Raw genomic sequence first — 23,569 nt, 5'->3', positions numbered from 1 at the left:
TGCAGTCTCGCTTCAGTGGGCCTGGGTGGACCTTGAGCTGCTGGGGAAAAGAGTGTGTGTGGGTGGGTGTCAGTGCACCCGCGTGTGTGGTTCTTAGGGAGGACGGGTCTCCCATCCAGCTGTTGAAGACTGGCAAAGAAACGCCAAGCGGCTCCACGTGCCTTTCAAGAGCACACAGAGCCTTCCATCCCAGGTCCCTCTTCTCCCTGCCCGCAAGTGGCCCCTCCAAATGCTGGAAATAACATGCAGGAGGGAGGAAGATGGCCAGGCTTCTAAGGGCAGGCAGAGATTTCCCTGGGAGAAGAGGTCAGGGCTGTCAGCGGGTCTCCAAACACCACCTCAGCGGAGAAGGCTCCTCCTGGCCTCACGGAGAGCCAGGCCCAGCTGAGCTCTGGCACCCCCGCCACGTCGGCTACGTCCCTGCTGGTGTCTCTAGCCCTCCTGGACCCTCTGATCCACTGGACTATGCTTCCCTTGGGTGATTTCAAGTATTTTGAGGCTCAGTGCTCGACTCGCTAATGGATCCTGGATCTTACATTCTTAGCTGAAGGAAGAACATTTCCTTGGCTTGGAGAAGGCCTCTCCCAGGATCAGGAAAGTACAAAAAAGACACCAGCTCTTAGGACGCAGAGGGGAGATGGTGTTTCAGAAGGAAAGGATGAAGCGGAAAGCGAGATGAGGGTGTGGAGGTGGCGCATCTCAACGCTTTCCAAGGACTGGCTGAGTATCCTGGGCACTCGCCTGCACGAAAACGCTTCTGTGCTACCCGGTCCGTCCCCAGGGCTGGCGGAAAGCTCTCAGAAGAGAGGACCATGTGCTGGGCTGAGGGAGAAAGTCTTTGCTGAAGGCCTTCTTTGTGAAGGACACTCAGGAAACAAGGTCACAGGCAACAGGATTAGACCCAGGAGAGTGGCTCCGACTTTGATCTGAAAATCCTTCAAAGCAGCAGGAGAGCCCAGATAAAGGAGGGAGGAGGAGCTGGAGAGTCTGCAGCAGTCCAGTGGGCAGAGGGGGCTCTGGCTCATCCCTGGCCACGGGGGCTCTGAGGCAGACCCTAGCGTGAGCCTGTAGTTCAGACACCGCCTCAAGGAGAATCCTTTTATGCTGAATTCTGGCATCTCCCAAAAGGACCTCAGAGCTGGGAGGAAACCCCATTCATGCTGCCCGCCCCAGCATGGTGCTCCCCCGTGATGGTGTTCCCCCATGGTGGTGCTCCCCCTTAATGGTGCTCCCCTCATCATGATGCTCCCCTCGTCATGATGCTCCCCCGTGGTAGTGCTCTCCCGTGGTGGTGCTCTCCCGTGGTGGTGCTCCCCTTGTCATGATGCTCCCCTGTGGTGATGCTCCCCTCGTCATGATGCTCCCCCGTGGTGGTGCTCCCCCGTGGTGGTGCTCTCCCATGGTGGTGCTCTCCCGTGGTGGTGCTCCCCCGGTCATGGTGCTTCCCCGTCATGATGCTCCCACCCCCTGTGTGACCTCGAGCCATTCCTCTCCCTAGGTCTCGGTTTCCTCCTCCGTGACATGGGGTTCAAAAACCCACCCTGCTGTGAAGTACGCGAGGTGGCTCTGAGGCACGCCAGGCCGGATGCAGGCTCACTCCCCCCTGCAAACCCATGAGCCTCCTGTTTCCTACAGAACGCCCACCTCTGTGGGCTGGGTGCTACGTTCTCTGCTTTTTGTTTGTTTTATGTGCAGTCGTGCTTAGAGGCAGAGGTCATGTACACTGGGCGTGTTGTCCCCAGCTGACAGATGAGGAGCCTGGAGCTCCCAGAAGTGGCGGCCAAGGTCGCTCAGCAAATGATGAGGTGGTGAGAGCCCAGGTCTGCTCCTATTATTCCAATAGCCTCACGTCTTGATATGCTGTTTAGTAACAGAAAGTTCCAAGGAAGACACACTCCAGCCCCCGGTGTGGTTGGCAGTAGTAAGACCGTGGTGTCCGTGTTCCTTGGTGATAACAAAGGCCCACTGCCTGCCATCCGGTACGTGCATTGCACTGTATTGTGGCTTATTTATTTACTTTTAGTGTCTGTTCTTTATTTCCCCAAGGAAGCCACAGGTCAGCCCAGGATGAGCTGTGAGTCCAAGACCTGGCTTCTTTGGCAAGGGCCACTTGGGAGCCCTGAGCAAGAGCCCGAGCTTCTCTGAGCCTCAGTCTCTCTCTCTCTCTGTAAAAGGAGCTAATGATAACTGTTCTGGCCATCAAAAGATTTATTTCAAATATTTAATCCACACAAAAGCTGTGTGTTACCTTAGCTTGCCGGAGAAACGCTGGGCTTGGTCTTACACCTGAGGGCTCGTGTTCTCCTACTTAATCCATCCTGAGCTGCAGCTGGATGCAGCTTTCCAGAGCCCTGATCCGCACCACCCTGCGCTCTAAATGGAGGGACACAGCTCCCTCCTGCCAGGGTCTCTGCTCTGCTCCCAGCCCATCCAGTGCCCTCCCCGGCCATCCCTGTGCCAGAGGAGCAGGTCTCCTCCCTGTCCCCCACAGGGGAGCCAGACACTGTTCCCAAGCTCTGTCCCCTTCCTCTCTGCTAGAGGCGCCCTTTGACCCCTTCTCTCCTCATGGTGGCACCCGGCTCTCATAGGTCTTCTCCTTTCACTTTGTTTTACTGGGTGCTGGGAAGGGAAGCCAGGGCTTCGCGCGTGCTGGGCACTCACTCACCACTGACCTACACTGCCGGCTGCTCCGTTTACTATCTGAATGGTGTAGCTCTGATTTATCCCTTAAGCTGAGACACAGCTCACATACCCTGAGTTCGCCCTTCAGGTGGACATGACCCAGGGCCGCTTTACACACTGCCAAGTCTGTATGCCCACAGCAGTGCCCAACCAAGGACATCTGATCACCCTAAAGAGAAAACCCTCCACACCAGCATCCATTCCCCTCTCCCTGCCCTGCCTCAGCAACAGGTAACCCAGGCTCTGCCTCTGTGTCCCCAGTGTCCCCCTGCGCCAGGTGACATGGGAGACTGGCCTCTGTCCCTCAGCTGAGGCTGCAGGTTGTCTCTTGTCACTTTTCCCTTCCTCCTTTCCTATTTGCAGGGCTGGACCTGAACCCAGGCCTGGCGCAGGCTGGGCAGCGCTCCGCCCTGACCCATGGCCTTCCCTGGTGTTTCTGATTGCTGACAGACGATGCCCCACAGTGCCACAGACCACGTCCCATCCAGTCCTTAGCTCACTGGCATTTGGGCAGATCCATTTGTTCTATCATGAGTGAGGCTGAGGCTGCTGTGAATATTGTGTTTTCACGTGGGTACGGGCTTTGGATTCTCGGGGGGACAAGCCTGGGTCACTTGGTAACTTGAGGCCTAGGCTTTGGAGGGAGGCTCCTTTCCAGAGCCTACTGCAGCTTCCCACTGCTGGAGACCCGCTCTGCACCTCTCCTCCCAGGAGGTACTGAGCGCTCCTTCCAGCACAGAATCGACATCGTGGAGCCTGGGAGGTATCTGGGGAGGAAATGGGAATGGGGAGGCTGAGGCAGGAGGACAGAGAGGTGGGTGTCCTGTTTTCCAATGACTCCTGAGAACTTGCTAACGAGCTCCTTGCACCTACAGACAGGGGCTGCGTTGGCAGGACCCAGGTTGCAAGCTCACGACAGACTGTCTTTCCCCTTCGTGTTGTAACAGCAGTTCACACTGTTCCATTCGGCAAATTTCAGGCAGAGGCTCTGGCTCTTCTCCTGGAGACTGTGGTCTGTACACCCTACCCCTGACCCACCAAGCCATCCCGGGTGCAATGGGGTTGTGATCCCTCCAGCCTCAGTCTCTGTGTTTGGAAATGGGGCTGCGTGTCTTCAGAGGTGCTGGCTCCCAAGTGAGGCAGATTCGAATGTCAGCAGCTGGTTCCAAGTCCTGCTGCAGATCCGCCGAAGGCTCGGGAATTAAAGAACCAAACAGCAGCAGCTCGGGGGATTCTTACAGTGAGCCAGAGCCACTAGGCTGGGGACTGGGCTGCTGTCATCCCTCCAGGGCTAGCATTGGATGAGTCCAGGCAGCTGGCCGTTTCCATGGACTGAAGCAGAACTTACAAAGAAATAAGGTGGAAAAGGAATTTTTTGTATCCTGAGGACATCAGAAGTGTTCAGATGCCAGTGTCCAGCAAAGGCCTGAGGGTGGCCATGGAGGGTATGGCCCGGGAGGGAGCAGGTGAAGGTGGCCATGGAGGGTGTGGCCCGTGAGGGAGGCCACAGGTGAGGTCCTGCGCTGTGCTGCCTCACTAAGAGGAAAGGGTCCTCGTCTGCGGGCAGGAGCGGCTCCTGCCTCCTCCCCTCCTCTCCAGCTCCGAGGAGGCTGCGTCCCCACACTCCTGACCTCAGGGCAGCATTACCTGGCCTAGCTGGAGCCCTTCCCCAGCCGTGTTTTCATTCCACCAGTGACGAGAGCAAGGCTGTCAGCACTTATTCCGGTGCCTGACTCCGGGAAGGGAGGGTGCGGGGATCCACCAGGCCAGTCCTCCATGCAGGGCCAGAGTGGGCCAGGTCTGCTTTTGCACCTTTATTAAACACACGCCCAGCCTCTCCCCAGGGTCTTGGAATTGCTTTATTCCACAGAAAATGCCTGCAAGGTGCTGGTCAGTGTCCCCCAGGGAGAAAAGTTCCCCTTTGTCTGAAGTCCCAGACCCTTCGGAAACTGTCCCCTGTCTCTGTGGCCACTGGCCTCAGCTGGGCATCAAGCTCCTCCGTCCCCCAGGGAGACGGGCCTGGTTTCAGGAACATCACAGCCTGGCAGGCTGAGGGCATACAGTGAGGGTGACACATGGTGCCCTTTTCCTTTGGCTGGACGTGAGATCCCTGCCATTCCTGGCCAGGTGACAGGAGGTCTTGCCACCCAGGAGTGTGACTGAGCTGAAGACCTTGATCCGGGAGCCTCATTCTTTCTGACCTTCCAGGGAGTCTGGATGCTTTGGTGTCTGGATCATCACTGCTGTCCAGGCTTTGCATGAGAGGTGAAGTGACATTCCAGGGCCCCAGGGCGGTGGCGCTGAGCGGGAAGGGCCCACGGCTGGAGCTCTCCTGGGCCAGTCTTCTCATGCATCGTGGGGGTGGTGGGGGTGCTGGATGGTGCGGGCAGCTCGGCCTGTCTCCCTCTCACAGAAACTATTTATTCCTGTTTGATGGCTTTGTTTTCAGAATGTCTAGAAGAATCTGACAGCTGGTATTCCATTTAGGGACGGCACCAAGAGGGCTCACATGCACACGCACGGGTGGCACTTCAGCCCAACTGCCAGACATAACCCCATTCACTGGCTGTGAAACCCAAACTGAGCGGCATGAGGACCTGCCACCTGCATGGGGACGCCGAGGGCCTGAGCCCCAGAAAATGACCTGTGACTATGACCGAGCCAGGGGGCTGTGCCGGGGACCTGCTTCACATCCCCGACCTGTCTGACTCTGAGGAAAGGCTCCACCCTCAGCCACCTGCTCCCTGTCTGTAGCCCTGGGGGCGGAGCCCACACCACGGCAGCTGAGGGTCTCAGTGAGGGTGCGGCTGAGGTGGTGGCACAAGACTCCCAGCTGGGCAGGGGCAAGAGAGAGCAGGATGATTGACAGCCTGGGAGATGCAAGGCCCCAGGGGACGAGGGCAGCGCAGATCAAGCCTGGATAGGAGCATGGGAGGGTGCACATGCCCAGGAGCCTGCTGTGGACACAGGCGTGGAAGCAGGACGGAGGCAGGGAGGCCCAGGCTAGCCACGAGGCCCCCCACAGCTTCCTCTGTCTAAGGTGCGAGGGGCCACAGGACTGGGCTCATCCCTTGTAGACACCTCTGCCTAAAGGACAGATGTAAGGGCCTTGCGTGTGGAGAGGCCCTCGGGCACTAACTGGGCACCTGTGATTCCAGCCATGCCTGTGACTAGGAAATTCTGTTGTACTTGGTGGGGGGTGGGCTCTGGGCAGGGGACCCCGGGCCTCACTCGCACTAGGCAAGCTCACCACTGAGCCGTGCCCACTCCAGAAGGTTCCTACCCCTAAACACAAACCAGGAGGCAGATGAGGCCCGGCAGTGCTGACATCATATTTTTAAAAAGTTTCTTGAATGTGAAGACACGCAACAGTGGCCCTGGAGGTCAGGTGGGAAGCTACTAGCAAAATGGGGTCTTTCACTGAATGAGATGAAGGCATTCAGCCAGTGCGTGCCTGGTGCTGCATGCGCCCCTCCAAGGGTAGCTCTAGCCGGTGCCATGTGTGCTAGACACTGACCAGACCGCAGGGCTGCCGTAGGAAGCCCCCTCTGCTGGGCACTTAGTCCACATGCGTGGTAAGAAGGCACTGCTTGGAGTGTAGGTGGCTCTCCTGTGTGGTCTGGCCTTCCCCAGGTCACCACGGCTGCGGCGTCTCCCAGAGCCAAACACTGACCCACAAACAAAGTTCTGTGGAAAAGAGACGCCCAGAAATGCCCCCTTCTGCCCACCTGGAGAGTGTCCCTCACAGTGGGGGCTGGGGCCCCAGATGCTCCCATCCTGGGAACCCAGAGTCCGTTGGGAGCCAGGTGGACGGGGGGCCAAAGTCTAACCCTGTGCTCCCCATGGTCCCGCCCTCCGTCCTCCCTGAAGGTCTGCCTGGGTGGTGTTGGCAGTGGTAGCCCCGTGACCTACAAGGCAGTGCCCCGTAGGATATGTGTGGCCCCAACCCCAAACATCATGGCTGCTGCAGCCCAGCTGTCACAGAAGGGAAACCAAGGCAGCCGCTGGGCCTCAGCTGGACTTAGATCATAGATCTTAGGAGAGGTGTTGCTCCCCACTGGGCCAGCCCAGCCTGAACTGCCAGCCACAGTGCTTGGCCGTCTCTATGGCAGCATCAAGTCCAGATGGCCAATCTCACTCTGGTGTCCACGGGACAGCTGACCAGCTGTGAACACTGACGTGTTTAAGCGTTCAGTCGTCTGTTAAGGGATTTGAATCTAATTAATTTTTCTCCCTGTCCCTTGAGGCTGTGGCACAGGTGGGATTGTCAGAGTTGGGGAGAGAGGAAGTGCTCAGCTGATTGGAGATAAAGGAGGCTTTTTCTTTCCCCTTAAGTTTTCTTTCATGAGCCCAAGAAAAACAGCCCATGGGAGCTTGGGCCTCTTTTTGGACTTCCATAGAGGCCCATTTCTCCCGTGGTCAGTTGGCTGAGCTCATGAAACACTGTGTCCTTGGGCTCTTGTTTGGTCCGTGCTCTGGGGAAGCAGGTTTCCATCCCCAGGGATCCCATGAAGTAGCTGTCACTATCCTGAGTCACAGACTAGGACACAGAGGGGGCACGCCCCTCTCCAAGGTCACACCATTAGCTAACGCCTTGGTCCTCCGTTGCCGACCTCCTTAGTGAGCTCTTGCTGCCGCCCCATGCAAAGGCCACAGAGCCACCGGGCCTCGCTGACTCGGCCGGACAAGGGCAGACAGGGTCAAGGGGACTTCTGCAAAAGCACAGAGTTTGGGGAAAACGAACAGAATGTCCTAAGGCCCCTGAATCTTTGCAAAGACCTTTAGCACAGTCCTGGGCCTCCAGCTGTAGTGCCCACTGGCCTCGGCCCCGGAGGCTGCGGCACCGAGGAGCGCCTGCGGGCGCTGGCCCACCCAGGGGGACAGGGCAAAGGCGGGCACCTACCTCCCTCAAACTCCGTCTGGCAGTTCCCCGAGGTCTCGTTGAGGCTCTCCTCCTCGTTGATGATGATGCTCTCAATGTCCTTCATGGTCAGGTGGTCCCGGAAGGCGTGGTAGAGAATGTGCTTCAGCTCCTCCAGCGTGACCCTCTGCATGTCGAACTGCGGGAAGAGAGAGCGTGAGGTCCTGGCCGGCGGGACAGGCTGGGCACGGCGGGCGAGCCCTGGGCTCCCTGGGGAAGACCCGGCCGGCTCCTCAGGACATCAGCTGGGCAGCGTCCCATCCTGCTCGGCTCGAAGCATAAGTGACCTTACAGGGCCTTACTGAGCTGCAGGGAGTGGACAGGTCCGTCCTCTCAAGCTAGACTCCTGGAGTGAAGCGCCCCCTGTGGCTGGCTCCCTGCCCGCCAGCCACCTGCTGCCAATCCCGCGTCTCTGTGCTTTAGAACTGTCACACTCCAGACAAGGCGTGTGCCTCCCAAACCTACTGTCTTCCAAGAAAGCAGCACATCCCGCCTTGCTTGAGTCTGCTGAGTCTGGTGTGGACTGTCCCCCAGGGTCACGTGTGGCAGGGTAGAGGTGGGGGAGCCTGAGCAGAGGGTCTAGCGGGAGGTCCTTAGGTCACTGCGGTGCTGCCTTGGGAAGGGCCGGTGGTGTGTGGGACCAGCCAGTTCTTACAGGGCCATGGCATGGACACGAGGTGCATCCCCAGAGAACCTGAGGTGAAATGGCTGGATAGCAAGAGTGTGACCTCAGCAGTCCGTCCCAGGGTGGACTGACCACTGGTAACTGTGGGCAGGGCATGGCTGGAGAGGGGGGTCCCTGGGGGTTTGCTCTGCAAGGGTGCATTTCCCTGTGGTCCCTGCTTCTTTCCTGGCCACCACGGGCTGAGCTGTTTCCCTCCACCGTGCCCTTCCGCCATGACGAGCTACCTCCCCTGGGGCCCAGAGCAGCGGAGTCGCCCACCATGGTCTAAATCTCTGGAACTGTGACCCAAAATAGCCGTTTCCCCCTCTGAGCTGCTCCTGCCAGGTATTTTGGTTGCAGTGATGAAAACCTGATGGACACAATAAGATGTCAAAGAAGAGTCGAACTGACCCCTGTCACCCCGATTTCCTGTCTCTCCATGTGATCTCTCTGCGCACCCTGGCCATCGTGATGACATCTGCCAGGAGGCGTTTGCCATAGTGGAGTAGACACTGGCACCATCCATTCCCAGCCCCAGAACCATAAGCCAAATAAACCTCTTTTCTTTACAAATTACCCAGCCTCGGGTATTTTGTTATAGCAATGGAAAATGGACTATTATAGTACCTAAGTATGGACCTTGTTGCAACATCCTTATCAGATAAAACGCAAGTTCACAGCCGTGTTCATGAGGAAGGACCTCCCCTAAAAGGGGAGGTGCAGAATTCCCTGTCAGGTCCTGTGCCTCTCAGTGAGAGAATCATGCTTTCCCTCCCCATTTATATCAAGTTTGTCATGTCACTTTATCAGCCAACAAAGTGTGAGTAGAAGTCTTGTAATTAAAAGGTTTAAGGCCATTGTGTGGTTCTATTATTTGTTCTCTCTCTGATATGAGAACAACAGGCCCAGACAGGGCTGTTCCTTCTTTTGGGGTCTCAAAACGGGGCTAAAGACCTGCAGCTTTCCCATAAAGAAGTCCCAACATGAAGAAGAAGTGCCCTTGGGGGCTGTTTTCTAGTTCAGCACCCCTTGGCCCTTCGTTGATCTACATCAACCATCCAGAACCCGGCGTCCAGAAGGGACAGGTGTCCACATCAAAAACACTACACTGGTCCTGGCCGGGCAGCTGGAAGGGAGGGGACATGCTGTCCCGGCCACCCACAGCCGTAGCCACTAAACATGCATGCAGGTATGCCTGGATGACTTCAAGGGTCGTGAAATGAGACGTGAAATGAGCTGTGCTCCAGATGAGCAGCTTGGGGGAACAGCATGCTTTACACGCAGTTAGACTAGCTGCAACCTGGGCTTCTGACTGCACGCACTATGAGAAAGAGTGGCTGGCGTGTGAACCAGGAGTCAGAGCCCCGGGCGTCCTGGTCTTGCAGGATTGGAAGAAGCTAGTGCTTTTCATCTTTAGCTAGTAAGAGAGAGAACTGAGAGATTCTTTAATAACAAAACAGGCTGATTTAACAAATCAAAGTGTTTTCTGTCCAAGCCTCGGAATGTGTTAAGTGGCTCCTGAGTTTGGAGAGAGGTCTTCAGATAATCGAGGATGCGGCTCTCAGCCTCAGCTGATAGGAGCTGTCAGAAACCCAGCATGGATCTCAGAACAGCTGTGGGTGGGGCACCCATGTGATCTTCGCCTTCCAAACCTGCAGCCCAGCCCTGTCATGAGCAGGCCCCAGGAGGGCACCTTCAGATGAGCACGAGGAGGTGGGCGGAAAGTTTGGCCTCACAGAGGACGAGGCGGGGACCCTGGGGCAGGACAAGGGCACCCCAGACCTCAGGGAGCAGGGGTGGGATCTACGAGGGAAACTCCTCCCCCAGGTGCTCCGCTGCCAGTGCCCCCCACTCTGTGCTTGCTGGAGGGGAACGGGCTTGTGGTCACCTGGGCTCTGCCCCCAGCCACATGTGGACCTGTCCTTCCAGTGCACCTGTCTCCGGGTGGGGAGGAGTCACGGCTGCTCGGGTGTCCACCATGACCCTCTGGGCCCTGGTCCTGAAATCTGGGCTTGGACGGGGCTCAGTGTCATCTCCTGAGAGAGGACGGTGTGTCTGTGCCTGCAGGGGGCTGCGGGGACGTGCTATGGTTTGACTTGCTCTGTCCCCTGGAGGTTCATGTGGTGGAAGCTCGGTCCCCAGTGTGGTGACGTGGAGAGGTGGGGCCTCGTGCAGGTACCCAGGACAGGTGAGCAGAGCAGGTGGGTCTGAAGCAAGACCCCCAGTGCCCGCCCTCTACTGCGTCAGCCAGGTCCCCTTCCATCTCTCCGCCGTGTGGTGACCCAGCCAAGGGAGCCCTCACCAGAGGCTGAGCAGACAAGGCGTCCTGGTGTTGGACTTCCAGCCTACAAAACCGTGAGCTGAATAGGCCTCTTTTCCTAATAAGAAGCCAGACTCAGGTATTTTGTTATAGCAATAGAAAATGGACTAACTGAGGGAACAGACATGAGCAGGAGTGTGGACTGCAGCAGGCTGTATCTCTCCAATGGCCGCCTCCTGCCCTGTGAGAGGACTTGATCTCCCTGCCCACTGTCATGAGGCTTCAGCCATGAGGTGTGACAGCAAGAGATCTGTGGACGAGGGAAGTCCCCGTGCATCCTGCCATTTCCTTTTCTTCTGCCACATAATAGTTAAACCAAACAGAGAATGCCCCTTCCTCCTAAGTCCTAGTGCGCAGGACAGGAGAGGACCACAGCCACTCCACAGGGCATTGATCTGAGTGAGAACAAGCCCTGGCTCTCAGCTGCTAAGACGGGGATGACTGAAGGGAGACGTGGCCAAGGGCGAATGCAGACTCAATGTTCCAAGTCAGTCTGGACCATGACGATGGAAGGATCTAGATGTTTTTCTTTCCTCTCTTTAAGCAATGCCTGCCTTGCTTTTCTTTTTTGTACCAGGGATTGAACTCAGGGGCACTGGACCACTGAGCCCCATCCCCAGCCCAGTTTTGTATTTTACTTAGAGACAGGGTCTCACTGAGCTGCTTAGTGCCTTGCCATTGCTGAGGCTGGCTTTGAACTCTATCCTCCTGCCTCAGCCTCCCCAGCTGCTGGGATCACAGGTGTGCGCCACCGTGCCCGGCTGGTAATGCTGTTTTAATTTGGGGGCATGAAGCTTGTTTTGTCTTTTGGGTGAAAGAGGGACCCCCACAGGATCTTCAGCAGAGAACTCACTTGGTTCAGTCTGGGAAAACTTGCCCTTGGCTGATAGAAAGATAAAGATGTCCAGAGAGGAGCGACCGAAGGGACTGGGTACAGCCCACGGTGCGCTCTGGGCTTCGACAGCCCTGGGGAGAGGTGGCTCGCTCCGAGTGGAGGGTGAGGAGCGGGCGTCCTGCACGGCCCCTGGGCTTTGGGAACAGGATTGGAAGGAAGGAGGCGGCTTGGTCTCAAGGTGCTCATGGCAGACTGCCCAGGACACAGAAGAAGGCTCTGAGTGGGCTGGTGACTTGGGCCTTCAAGCTCTCTGCATACAGATGACCATAAAGGTCACCAGGAAGGACGATGGCCCCAGATTGTGGAGCGTAAAAACCCCAAGGGAAGCTTCAGAGGACATCAAGACGCGTGGGCAGCACGGACGGCGGGCAGGACTCCACCTGGGCGCGGCCAGCCACTGAGGACCTGTGAATGCTTCCTTAAGGCCTGTCTTTGCACCGCGTGGCTCGTCTTTTTCTGGTGACTCTCTGCTAATGCCCGTCTCTGTGTGCGTCAGAGCTTGTCTCTTACTGAGGAAGAGTGGTCTGAAGACCACTGAAGACCTGATTTTCACGTACCATCAGACATGTGCCGGGCTGGGTTCTTGCTTTTTGTTGGGTCCGTGACGCCATCGACGTCAGGTTCCTGGGATTCTCTGGCGTGGTGTCCGCCTCCGCGTCCACCTTCGCGGCTCTCAGGCCCCGTCCTCCCCATCCTCCTTTGTTCTGGACTTTCCAGGGTCCCCTCATGGAAGGAAACACGTGACTCTGGCCCTCGTTGGCTTGTTTTGCTTCACGAGACGCCTCCTTCCCGCGTGTTCCTGTGGACGCTGTGACCGTTCTTGCTGGTGGGCGAATGGGCTTGTTCCTGCTGTCCGCTCTTCGAATTTCCCTGGCCTTTGGTGTGAAGCATTCATGGATGTCCTCATTCCGACTAAGCTGCAGGATCTCTTTCCATTCATCAGATGCTTTTCCAAGCCACCATTTCTTAAACGACTGAATTAGGGAAGACCCAATTCCCCACCCCCCCGTCTCCCCGTGTGTGATGGGAAGTTCTGCACTGTGACCCCCCCACCTCTCACCCCACGCTCTTCCCTTTGCAAGTTTAGGTTGAGATTTTTCATGACACCGTTTCTGCTCCCTATATCTCTTTCTAGAACAGCACTTGGCTGCTGCATTCCGTTTGTTTTGTCCCCACTTGGCCACCACGGCGGCTGCGTCATTAGATTTCATTGATTTCTATGCTCACTTCCATTCCCCATGATGTCCCCGCGCCGTGTGCCTACCTGTCATCGGCTTCTCTGCTGGGGATCTTTAGACAGAGGAGATGGTGATGCACTCGTGAACGTGACATCTTCAGGGTTCTTGTGACCTTAATGACGCCTCTTCTGCCTTCTCCCACGGCTGACAACTCGGCTTGACACAGAATTCTAGAAATCACCCCTGGAACCTGCAAAGGGTTTCTCTGGCCCCTTCTGGGCTGGTCAGTCCCTTCTTCAGCACTCGCAGGGTGATTTCCCTACTCCTGGGGTCTTAAAGAAGTCCCCTGTGCTATGTCCCGGCTGGGGTGTAGGGTGGGCCTTCAGTTCTACGCCGCGTCCCTCTCTGCAGCCAAGGCCTCCTGGAGATGGCCATGTCTGGCTCCTTCTCTACCCTGGGACTCTCCATGTCACTGTCACAGACTGAAACACGAAGGGTGCTCGCGGCGCCCTCCCCAGCGGTCACTCTCTGGACCCCCACCTGTCCCCTGCTCCTGTCCCTCAGGCTGTGCTGGCTTCTGATGAGCCCAGTGCTGTCAGTGTGTCTCTGCTTTCTCAGACACGGAGGGGGGACAGCGAATGGAAAGGGGCCAAGGGAGGGTGGTGGCCAGCGTGGGCTCCTGGCTGTCGGCTGCTGAAGGTCACTGGCCTGTTCCTCTTCTGAGTGGCTGTGTCTGGAGAGCAGGTGGAGCCGTGGAGGGGAGCAGGAGGACACCCCGCTGTCCAGGCCCCTCTGTCCTAGTCTGACCCCGGAGGGGGAGAGCCTGTGTTGACTGCAGGCTGGTCCCTCCGGGCTCACCTCCCTCGGCCAGGTCAGGGGACTTTCTGGGGACATCATTGGTGCCCTGATCTCCTGGTGTCTGCTGCTAGGATCCTCCGCTGCTCTTCCTGCTGTGAGTGCCCCCCTACCTACTGTGTGGGTTGACCCTGCTCACAGGGGAGCAGCCCCCAGCAGGGCAGCTCTCACCTTACCCAGGCCCGGCCCCGGGGACACGGACAGTGCCTGCTGAGAGAACAGGCCCCTCTGTTCCCGGCACAGTGTCCCCCACTGCCCTGCCCCTGCCCCAGCCCTTCAGGAAGCCAGGAAGGGCCCTCTGCCAGCAGGCTCCTGAGCAGCTTCTCCAACTTGGAAGGGGGTAACTGACCTTGTTTCCCACTTTGGCAGGAACCTTGGGGACAGAGTCCCCAGGGAAGTCCTGATAGGGCTGAACACTACCCACTGAAGCAGAACTCTCCGCTGGCTTCTGGTGGCCCCGCGAGGCCACGGTCCCTCCCCTGACTCACAGGGAGACCTGCATGGCGTCAGGGCAGCAGCTCCCCTGACCAGGTTCTAGGTGGACCCAAACTCATGCCAGCCTTCCCAGAAGGTGTGCACTTAACAGCTGTCCCCGGGGGAAAGGGGGGCTAACAGCGCTGGAACCTCACGGCCCTGCTCTTCCTCTGCCCATCTACAGAAGGCACCGACCACGAGAGTGGGTACTGTCGGGGAGATCATCGGGCGGAACCTCTCACCTGGGAGCAGAAGTGGGCACAGCTCACCCCACAGCAAGCCCTGCATGGGGCGGCCAGGCAGGGTCCCTTACACGGCCAAGTGACCCTCTGCGGGTCTTTGTAGCCTAGAAGACAGACTCTAAGTGTGTCCCCAAGGGCTGAGCCAGGTCACAGGGTCTCCTTCTAGAGCCTTCCCTCCATCCTTGGCCCCCCTCACACGCAGTGCGGCCTCTTCCCTATAATAAGAAGCCCCCTCCCCAAATGGCGTGTCCAGCGTCAGCCTGCCAGGGGGTGAAGAGCAGGAAGCCCCAGTGTACCCAGAGGGACTTCCAGAGTCTTCATTTCCCCCCAAAGGGGAGGAAACGTGAGGTTGAAATGCAAGGTATTGGGAGACCCCTCCCCGCTTGGAACACAGACAGAGGCCCCTGAGCCCATGGACACTGCTGGCCAGGTGAGTGGGACAAAGGAGTGGGAGGCTGGGGCAGAGCAGGAACAGCGGGTTGGGAGGTGGAGGGTCCACCTGGACCCACGCGTCCCTCCCCATAGGCGGGGGGTCCTGGGGACAGGCAGAGAAGGGGCGTGCACCCCTTTACCCCTGCGAGGGAGGCTCCTCGCCCCAGCCCGGGCTGCAGCCGCTGGAGTGCAGCAGCCGCGGCCGAGAGGGAGACCTGCCGTCACTCCCAGACCAAGATTGAGCACCTGTTTACTGCCACCGTCTGGGAGAAATTTTCCACTAGCTGCAAGACCCATGGAGCACACGCGTGACTCCAGATCTGCGGCTGACGGGGAGGGCTCGGCCCTCTGGAGGGGACACACCATCCAAGGGGAGGCACCTGCCCACCAAGGCCCCAGCAGGGAGACCCCAGGGCCTGCTCCTGGGACCTGGCCCAGCCTCTCCTGGCCAGCTGTCCTCTCCAAAGGCAGTCAGTGACAGGCCTGTGGGAGGGGACACAAGTGGCCTCACTTTACCTGGCCCCAAGGCGCAGGTGCATCCTCCACCTCTGCTCTCATTCTCTGAAGGCTTGCTGGCCTCCTGCAGCCCGGGGGAGGCAGCCAGGGTGCTTGTTCCCCCGGGTGCAGCCAGAGTCCAAGGCAGCTTGACTACAGTCCCCACAGGCCACTTCACGTAGCGTTCACACTCGGGCAGTGGAAGTAGCCTAGAAGTGACTTAAAGCACAAGGGGGAGGGGCTTACACGCCATTTTGCATGAGGGACTTGAACAGCGGCAGATTTGGGTGTCCATGAGGGATCCTGGGACCAAACCCGAGGACCCTAGGGGACAGCCGTGTGTACTGAGTGCCAGGCTCTGTTCTAGGCACTAGGGGTCCATGAGGGAATGAAACTGAAAAATCCTGTCTTCATGAGGGCCACCGTGTGGCTGGAGCAGTCAGAAGGCGCGGAGGGAGCGTCAGGCAGTGAGGCGTGGGGGTCAGGAAGCAGGAAGCAGGATGGGTGGGAGTTGTAAATGAGGGTATGTGGGGGGGGGTCTAAGGGAGGTGGTGAGGAGGCACATCAGGGAGGTGGACCCGTGCGGACCCCCGGGGACAGATTCCAGGCACAGGGACTATCAAGGCCAAGGCCACGAGGCAGAGTCAGCTTGGTGCCCTGGCTGGAGGGGTCGGGGAGCCAAGCGCAGGAGGGCACAGCGGACCCGCAGCCCAGCAGGACGGAGAGGCCTCTCCTTATAGACCAGCTGGTGGCCATGCCGACATGCAGGCCTCGGTGAGGTCCCAGGTGTGGTTTGAAGTGAGGTCAAAGGAGGCACCGTTAGCAGCCTCCAGCCATGAAGGCCACAAGAACCCTTCCTCCTGTCTTGGCCTCCACCCTGGGCAAGGCTCCCGGGGCCAGGTCAGCAGGGTCACCGGAGCGCTCCTGAGAGCAATTTCCGCCCCTCTAGAGGTGGGTGTTGTGGTAGGCGGAGTTTTGGCCCCAAAGACATCTGCACCCTGATCCCGGGAGCCTGCAAACAGACCTGGCCTGGTTGGGGGGAAGGGAGCCCTGAGCCCTGGTGGGCTCACAGGGAAGGCTCACAGGGTGGGCTCACAGGGTGGGCTCACAGGGTGGGTTCACAGGGTCCTAGGTGGGCTCACAGGGAAGGCTCATAGGGTGGGCTCACAGGGTGGGCTCACATGGTCCTAGGTGGGCTCACAGGGTGGGCTCACAGGGTGGGTTCACAGAGTCCTTCTCCAATGGACACCGAGGGAGATGAGATTAAAGAGGAGCGGCAGAGCTGCAGGGACAGGGAGGGGCACGGCCAGGGACCTGGGCAGCCGGCAAAAGCTGTCCAAGGTCCGGGGGAGGCTTCTCCCTTGGAGCCTCCAGGAAGGACACCCAACGTCCAGCACCTACAGTGGCTTATGGGCTCTGACCTCCAGAAATCAGGAGGCCAGATTCAGGTCGCCTGGTGGCAGGCAGTGACGGCGGGTGGTGGGGCGGGCAGCAGCTGGAGCCACGGGAGGCCGCCTGTCTGTTTATCTAATAAGCACAGGCCGCTGCCATGCTGGCCGCCTGGGAAGAGCCCAGCTCCTCCTCGGGAGTCTGGACACGGGGACTCCTGGCTTTGGGGTGGATGGCATGGTCACTGGAGGCCCACTGGGAGCCTGAGCGTGGGCTGTGAACGCCTGCGGAGGAACAGGCCGTGGGCACAGGCAGAGGGTCCCACAGGAAGGCCCCCCACTCCCCGGAGTGCCTGGGAAGATGGCCTGGAGACCGGGAAGCTCCACCCACCCAGCCACCCGCAGCCCTGAGCAGCACCAGCACTGAGGTCCCTCCTCATATCTAGAAGGACTGCAGGGGCCTCGAGTGGCCATGTGGGGTGAAAGGGCTAAGATAAGTGGCGCAATGGAGCCTAAGGAAGGTGGGGGTTAAATGGAGACTCAGGGTCCCTCTCCCTCCTTCACCCACCCTCTGAATAAACTCTTAGGCACAATTAGAGAAAAAGTGCATGACTTTAGTTCCTGTTCAGAACTACCACACGGTGGCTGCGTGACCGACTGAAAGCCATTAAACCTCTCTGTTCCTTGGTTTTCTCCTGAGAAGTTACACCTGTGCATATATCTCAAGGGGTTGCTCTGCAGCAGAAACTTCTTACTCTGAAATGCAGTTTCTGGGACTCCACATGCTTTGGTCCCTGCCCGTCATTGTGTGTGGCCCACACAGAGAAGTCAAGGGCACAGACCCACTCGGTTACCACAGAGGCCAGAACCGACTGCGGTCCCCGTCCGGAGGTCCTTCACGACACCTCGTGGGCAACCGCGGTGCTTCCGGAAGTGACAAGGACCTGCAGAGAGCTGTGCAGAAGCCCCAATGAGCACGGGGGCAGTGGGTGGTGGGAGTTTCCAGGCTCAGGGCTGATGGACTGGTCATCTAGGACGAGCTGTCCCTGACTGGCTGGGTGTCCTGGGGCAGGTCACCGACTTGCCTCACCCCCTACACAGCCGCCTAATGAAAGGACAGCAGGAACTGGGAGTCAGACAGCAACAACCACAACAAGAGGACTGCCTGCCCTGTCCACCCCACGGCCACTCTATGGGGGCGAATGGAACGGGCATGCGGGGTTCCCTCAGTAAACATCCAAGCATCGCAGCCGCGAGGCGCCAAGGGGCTCCTTAGTGCTCGGCCAGTTTTACCTGCCTCAGGCTCGGGGGGCCCTTGGCGGCTCCCAGCTGGAGGCCGAAGGTGCCCAACGCGTCATTCTGTCAGACAGCAGTGACTTCAGCTCCTCTTCTCATTTAGGGCCTGTCACTCAGGCTTTCCTGCTGCCCTTGACGGCCTCCAGCTGGCCTCGACAGAGCCGCAGGATCCTGTCACTGTGCTGCCTGCTCATTCTGGAGAGTCCCTTTCCCACCCCCTTGACCTTGGAAAGGCGAATCCTGACAGTAGGGGAGGAGGCGGCCTCAGGCAGAACCCACCGCAGGGTTCCCCCAAGTGAGCCCGGTCTGTCGTGTCCTGGTTCTGTCTAGAGGACCATGGACTTCCTGAGGTGAGGTCTCCAGAGCGAAGGTGACCTGCCGACTTCCCGTCCTCCCCCAGGGAGCGAGGAAACCCAGACACAGCCTCTGCGTACTTCTGTCATCCCGAGTGGCCATTTCGTCCTGAGCTCACCGCCCACATCTGGGTCCTCCGTGAGCCACCCTGACTAGGTGGTGGCCGCCATCCACACAGGGGCTCCCAACACCAGGCTCTGGCCTGCGTCCTCCTCGCCCTTTCCTAGGGCCTCCACTTCCCTGACCGCCCTCTGGCCAGCCCCCTGGAGTTCCCAAGGGCGGCTATGTGTCCCTGCACCTGGGAAACCCGTGACTCCACGCCTCACCCTCTCACAGACCCACAAAGTGTGCAGAAGGAGCCTGGTGATCGTCCCCTCTGCCCGGTGGTAGACTGCAGGGGCCTTAGAACAGTGACCACGTGACAGCTCTGTCTCCACGGCGCCCGGCCAAAGTCAGCCCTCGGTCCATGGTTGTTGGCACAGAGAAGAAACGCACATTGTTTTTTTCTTTTAGAAATGAGTGAAGACCCAGTGTGCTGAGGAAGACCCCACTTAGTCCAAGAAACGAGCGTCTAGTTCTGATCGCGTGGGAAGGCGGGAGCCGGAGAGCCCCTGAACACAGCTAGGAACGATCAGGAGACAACGGAAACTTCAGGAAAATGTGGTCAGCACAACAAGAACCAGAGGAGGAGGTGACCAAGGACGGGACGGAGAATCGGAAGGCCAGCATCACGGGGTCTGGGCTGAACGGAGAGAGGAAGAGGGGCCGGTGCCCAGCGGATCAGGGGGCAGGTCGCCGTCCTGCTGCGGTACTGCTCAGTATTTAGCCCACTGTTCAAACTGGAAATAGGAACATGGCCGGGCGGATCGAACAGTGAGACCGAGTTGGCCCTTTCTACCCTAGACCCCAAATTAGAAGCCCTCCCCCCGGTTGTGGCTCCCAGGGAACCCCCACAGCTCAGCGCCCTCCTCCATCTCCCAGGACACCAGCAGGCCAGGGTCCTCCATGGCCTGCTGTTTATGAACCTGTCATGCACAGACGGGTGAAGCCCTGGCCCCTCGGTGCAGTAACCGGGCGGGTGGCCCGGCTGTGTTCTAGGAGCCAGACCGCAGGCTTGGCATGTGGGCAAGCCCCGCTTTCTGCCTCAGGATGGTCAGAAATGCAGGGCGAGGCTGAGCCCCAGGGCTTGTGCCTCAGGATGGGTTATATGTGCAGCCCAGGCGTGTCCACCTTCTTGTTTTCCTTCCCAGATCAACAAGACGCACCCCGGAATCAAGACCCCACTTCAGGAACCAGCTCACAAGGCCTGGGGTATGTGGCAGAACTTCCCACCTCTGGCTCAGGCTGGGGCAGGCCAGAGACGCTTCTCTTAATAAAGGATCATAAGCACTGCAGGGGCCCCCCATAGCTCAGCCTGGGGCACAGCTACGCCCTGCGGCTGAGGTTGTTGATTCAATCATCCTTTCTGGCCTCATCTTTATGAATCTTATTTATTGCCCATGAAATTTTAATTAGCTAAAGAAAACAAACACATTATCAAGGCAAAGCCGGCAGAGGCGTGAAGTCACCAGCCCTGTAAGCATTGGAAGAAGACGAGAGCGTCCAGGGGTAGGGAGGCGGGGTGAGGGGCTCTGGGGAAGCACATCGCCTCCACCCCGTGTGCCACCGTGTGGGCATCAGGGCAGCCCCTGGGCAGCCTCAGGGCAGTGGAGGACAGACCGAGGCCTTTCATCCAAAGCTCCTCCGCCACCTGCGCCATCAGACTTGGGAACCGCAGGTGCTCGGATTTGAGGTCCTGTCCCCAGTGTTGGGTGTGGCCAGTGACTTGCCTGGGCAGTGCTGGTACAGAGGCAGCATCCATGCCCTCCTATACCCAGGACATCTCCTAAGAAGCCCTTCCCAGGGTTTGTGCTGCTTGTGCCCAGAGTGCAGGCGCTGGCCTGACCCTGACCTGACCCTGTGGACAGAGCCCCTGGTGGAGCTCAGCCTCTTCTGACTTGCAGATCCAGGAACCTCCGCGAGATGCCTCTAGGGATGCGTCCCTGGTTTGGGGTGAGATGCTGACTGACACCCCTGGAACTTCAGGGGTGAGAGCAAGGGCACTGCGGCACCAGAAGCAGCTCACGGAGGTGGCCATGTGGCTGGAGTGGGTCTGGAGTCCAGGTGACGTCCAGCACAGGGCCAAGGAGGGACAGCAGCCCAGGCCACCGGCTCTACCTGAGAAGCAGCCGCAGACACAGCGGCCGTATTTTTGGCCCTCCCCACACTCGGGAAGCACTGGCTCTGAGATTCGTCCTATTTCATGGGAAATGCTGGTCTGTTGGTTATTTATCTCCCTTTATGCAGAGCACGGGGAAAAAAGGGACGCACAGTTTGGAATCTGTGAAAGGGATTTGAGGCAAAAAATGGCGGGAGGCCAAGCACATCAGAGGTGGAAGAAAACCTGCTGTGGAAAGAGGATTCTAGGGAGTCAAGTGGGCCTAGCCGTTCGTTGCCTGTGCTCCCCTGGGCTCCCGTCTGCACCCACTGTCCATCTGCAGAACGCTTGTCAACAGGGAACAATGGTCCCAAAGTCCAATAATGACGTCCCAGACCAAGAGGAGCAGTAAGGAACCATGTTTACAGTTGGAAAAGGTACTCGGTGACGCAGATGACAAAATATACATCAGTTCTGCCACACAGAGAAAGGGTTTAGGGATAAAAGACACGAGAAGATAAATCCGAAAGACACAGGGCAGAGACGCAGGGAGAACTGCCATTTCTAAGGAAGAGCCACAACAGGTGGGCCAGAGGCAGGGACCCAAACGCAACAGAGGAAAGGAAAAGAGTCACTGAGGATGTGACCTCATTTCTTCGAGGCCACTGTGAGGCGGGCAGCATGAGCTAGGAGACGTCCACTTGGGACCCATCCTGATGACTGCTGCATTTGCAAGGCCAGGAGAGGAAGGGCCTGGGCAGGCAGGGAGGCCGGACACCTGAGCTGACCACAGGGCGAGGAATCCCTCCTGGACCTGCTCCTGGCACCGCATTCTAGGGTCACCGTGGTGCCGACACAGGGCCTCGGGGAGGGCTTTCCCCGGGAGTGGAACCTGGTGGCAGTGGGGCAGAGCCCAGAGGGCATAAAGCCAACTCCACTTCCAGAATGAATCACTTGATGTGAATGAGACCCCCGGGAGAGGGACCCCATCGGCAGCTCAAGGACGGGCCCGGGGAGGCAGGGCCAGCAGGCCGTCTCTGAGAACTGAAGCACCCACAGCTAGAATCTGATTTGAAGGTGACGCTGTCAGCACAACCAAGGCACAACTTGCAAACAGGAGGGGGAGATGGATGAAAACCCAGAGATTCACCCCATGGATCCCCTACATCCTCCGCAGGGACAAAGACCAGACAGTAGGGACCAGATGGTAGGCGTGACGGGGAGGATGCTGATCTCCTCACCGCATGGAGCAGCAGAGCAGCGTCTCTCCACTTCCTGGCCCAACGAGGGTGGTGGCAGCAAGCTCACCTGGCTTCTGGTTTTAGTGGCGGTGCCTTCGGTGGCTGTAGGCAATGGCGTTGTCTCATCCAGATTCTATTCTGTGGAAAACAGTTCCAGGAAGTAGGGTGCTCTTCACAAACAGCAGCCGTGTCCCCGAAAGATGTGTTGGTGGGAAGGTTTCGAGCCGTCTGGTGGATAGGACATCAGGTTGGGTTTAGCTGGTGTTGGCTGGTAATCAAAGCAGGGAACCTGTTTTGTGCACTGTCATGGTGGGCACTGAGGTGACCCTCACATCCATCCTGTGCCAGAGGGCCACGTGATCGACTTTGACTGCAAGCGCAGCCTCGGTGCCTGCCGAGGGTCCCAGGAAGGCTTTGTGAAGAGGGCAAGGACACCATGGCATCTCAGCTGGACCGTGGAGTTCCGATACCAAGGACGCGTCCTGCTGCCTCGCTGGGGCCACCCGGGTGCTGTGCAGGAGGGTGCCAGCGGGACCCCACACAGACACCAGCTGACTGAAATCGACGGGGTTCCCTCTCGAGTCCTGACACGGTTGCTGCCATTTTGGTGGGTTCCCAGACACCCAGAATTCATCCCCAAGGTGGGAGAGGGCCAACAGCACTTCTCACAAAATCAGGGGTGAGTCAGAGCTGCCAGGAGTGGGCCCCCCAGCTCAGCTGGTCAGGGCGTGGGCAGCAGCACAAGGCAAGACATCCAGCTTTACCCCAATTCAGAATTAAGAGACCCTCTGAGCAGCCTGGAGCCCAGCCAGAGAAAGGCACAGCCCATTAGCTTCTGGGCTTGGGCTGGCAGGGTCGCGGGTCTGCAGGCTGCGTTCCTTGGAGAACTTGGCAGCACACCCGTGCACTTAGAGAGGAAGATAAATAATAGAGCCCTTGGAGCTCCTGGCTTTGAACCTGTAACATTCTGCGAGTACTTCTGTAAGTAATTATCCCAGAGCCTGCGGGTCCCTCCCTGCACCCCAACACTGGACCTCCCAGTTCCACCTCCTCCTCTAATTACACTTAGATGGCAACGTAATTACATGAGGTGGCAACATTGTGTTTTATCCTATGTCCTGAATGTTTCTTGGAAAATCCAGTGGGGAGAATCCTAGACACTCAGGATTCTAGGGGTGTGAGGCTACTGTTTTCTTTCTTTCTCTGTTTTGCATTAACTAATGAGGGGAGAGATGTGAGGCTGGGGTTTGGACGCCCCCAATGTAAGGAATGTGGGTAAAAACACGGCTGATTGATCCACCACGATTTCCCAGTCTTCTCCTTCGCCCTTGAAGAATGAGAGACAGTTCACCTTCCCCAAGTGAAGCACTTCTTTTCTGTGGTCCCCGAAGTCCTCCTAGAACTTGGGCAAGCTCACAGAGGGACTGGACCACCATCCTGACTCACAGATACAGAAGGTGGTAGCATCAACACCAGGGACGCATCACAAGAAAGAGGAGTTTTTAAAATTAGTACTTTATTCACTTGAAAACGCGTGTTGTGGAAATGTGGGTATTCGCCACGTTGGTCTGCCGTGGTTGAAGCAGTATGGGCCCTCCCAGTCCTAGAACGTTGGTCCCCCGCAGGGAGGAGGGAGAAGCAGCCCAGTGGATACTCTAGGGTGGAAACAGACCTGGCAGCCCTGAGATGTTGGAGTCGATCCCCATCCTTGAGGCACCGAGACACGTTACAGAAGCTGCTTGTTACCCACTTCCCCTCCCACCTGTACTCTTGAGGATGGCTGCGTGCCCAGACGCTTTCCAAATGTATGCAAAAGTAGTGTGTAGGGTTTTAGGGGAAGCTCTTGAGCAGGAGGAGTTTGTTTATGCAGCGGGTACCATTTTTCTTCCCTCTTTTTTTTTCTTGATGCCTACTCTTGATGGTCAGAGCTGCAGG

At 58.1% G+C, this 23,569-nt stretch overlaps 1 protein-coding gene across 2 annotated transcripts in view; it reads right to left on the bottom strand.

Annotated features, from left to right (window-relative positions):
- The window catches only part of Caln1 (calneuron 1), a 276,336-nt gene that overhangs the window by 3,658 nt on the left and 249,109 nt on the right, over positions 1 to 23,569 (bottom strand). For both annotated transcript variants that reach the window (XM_071605244.1, XM_027948661.2), the window contains exon 5: positions 7,586 to 7,742. In XM_071605244.1, coding sequence (XP_071461345.1) covers positions 7,586 to 7,742 — 157 coding nt within the window. The remainder of the gene's footprint in view (positions 1 to 7,585; positions 7,743 to 23,569) is intronic.

Source organism: Marmota flaviventris, chromosome 19 (genome assembly GCF_047511675.1).
Source record: "Marmota flaviventris isolate mMarFla1 chromosome 19, mMarFla1.hap1, whole genome shotgun sequence".
NCBI lineage: Eukaryota > Metazoa > Chordata > Mammalia > Rodentia > Sciuridae > Marmota > Marmota flaviventris.
The sequence above is the reverse complement of the archived record's forward strand: the minus strand, read 5'-3'. Positions and strand labels throughout refer to the sequence as shown.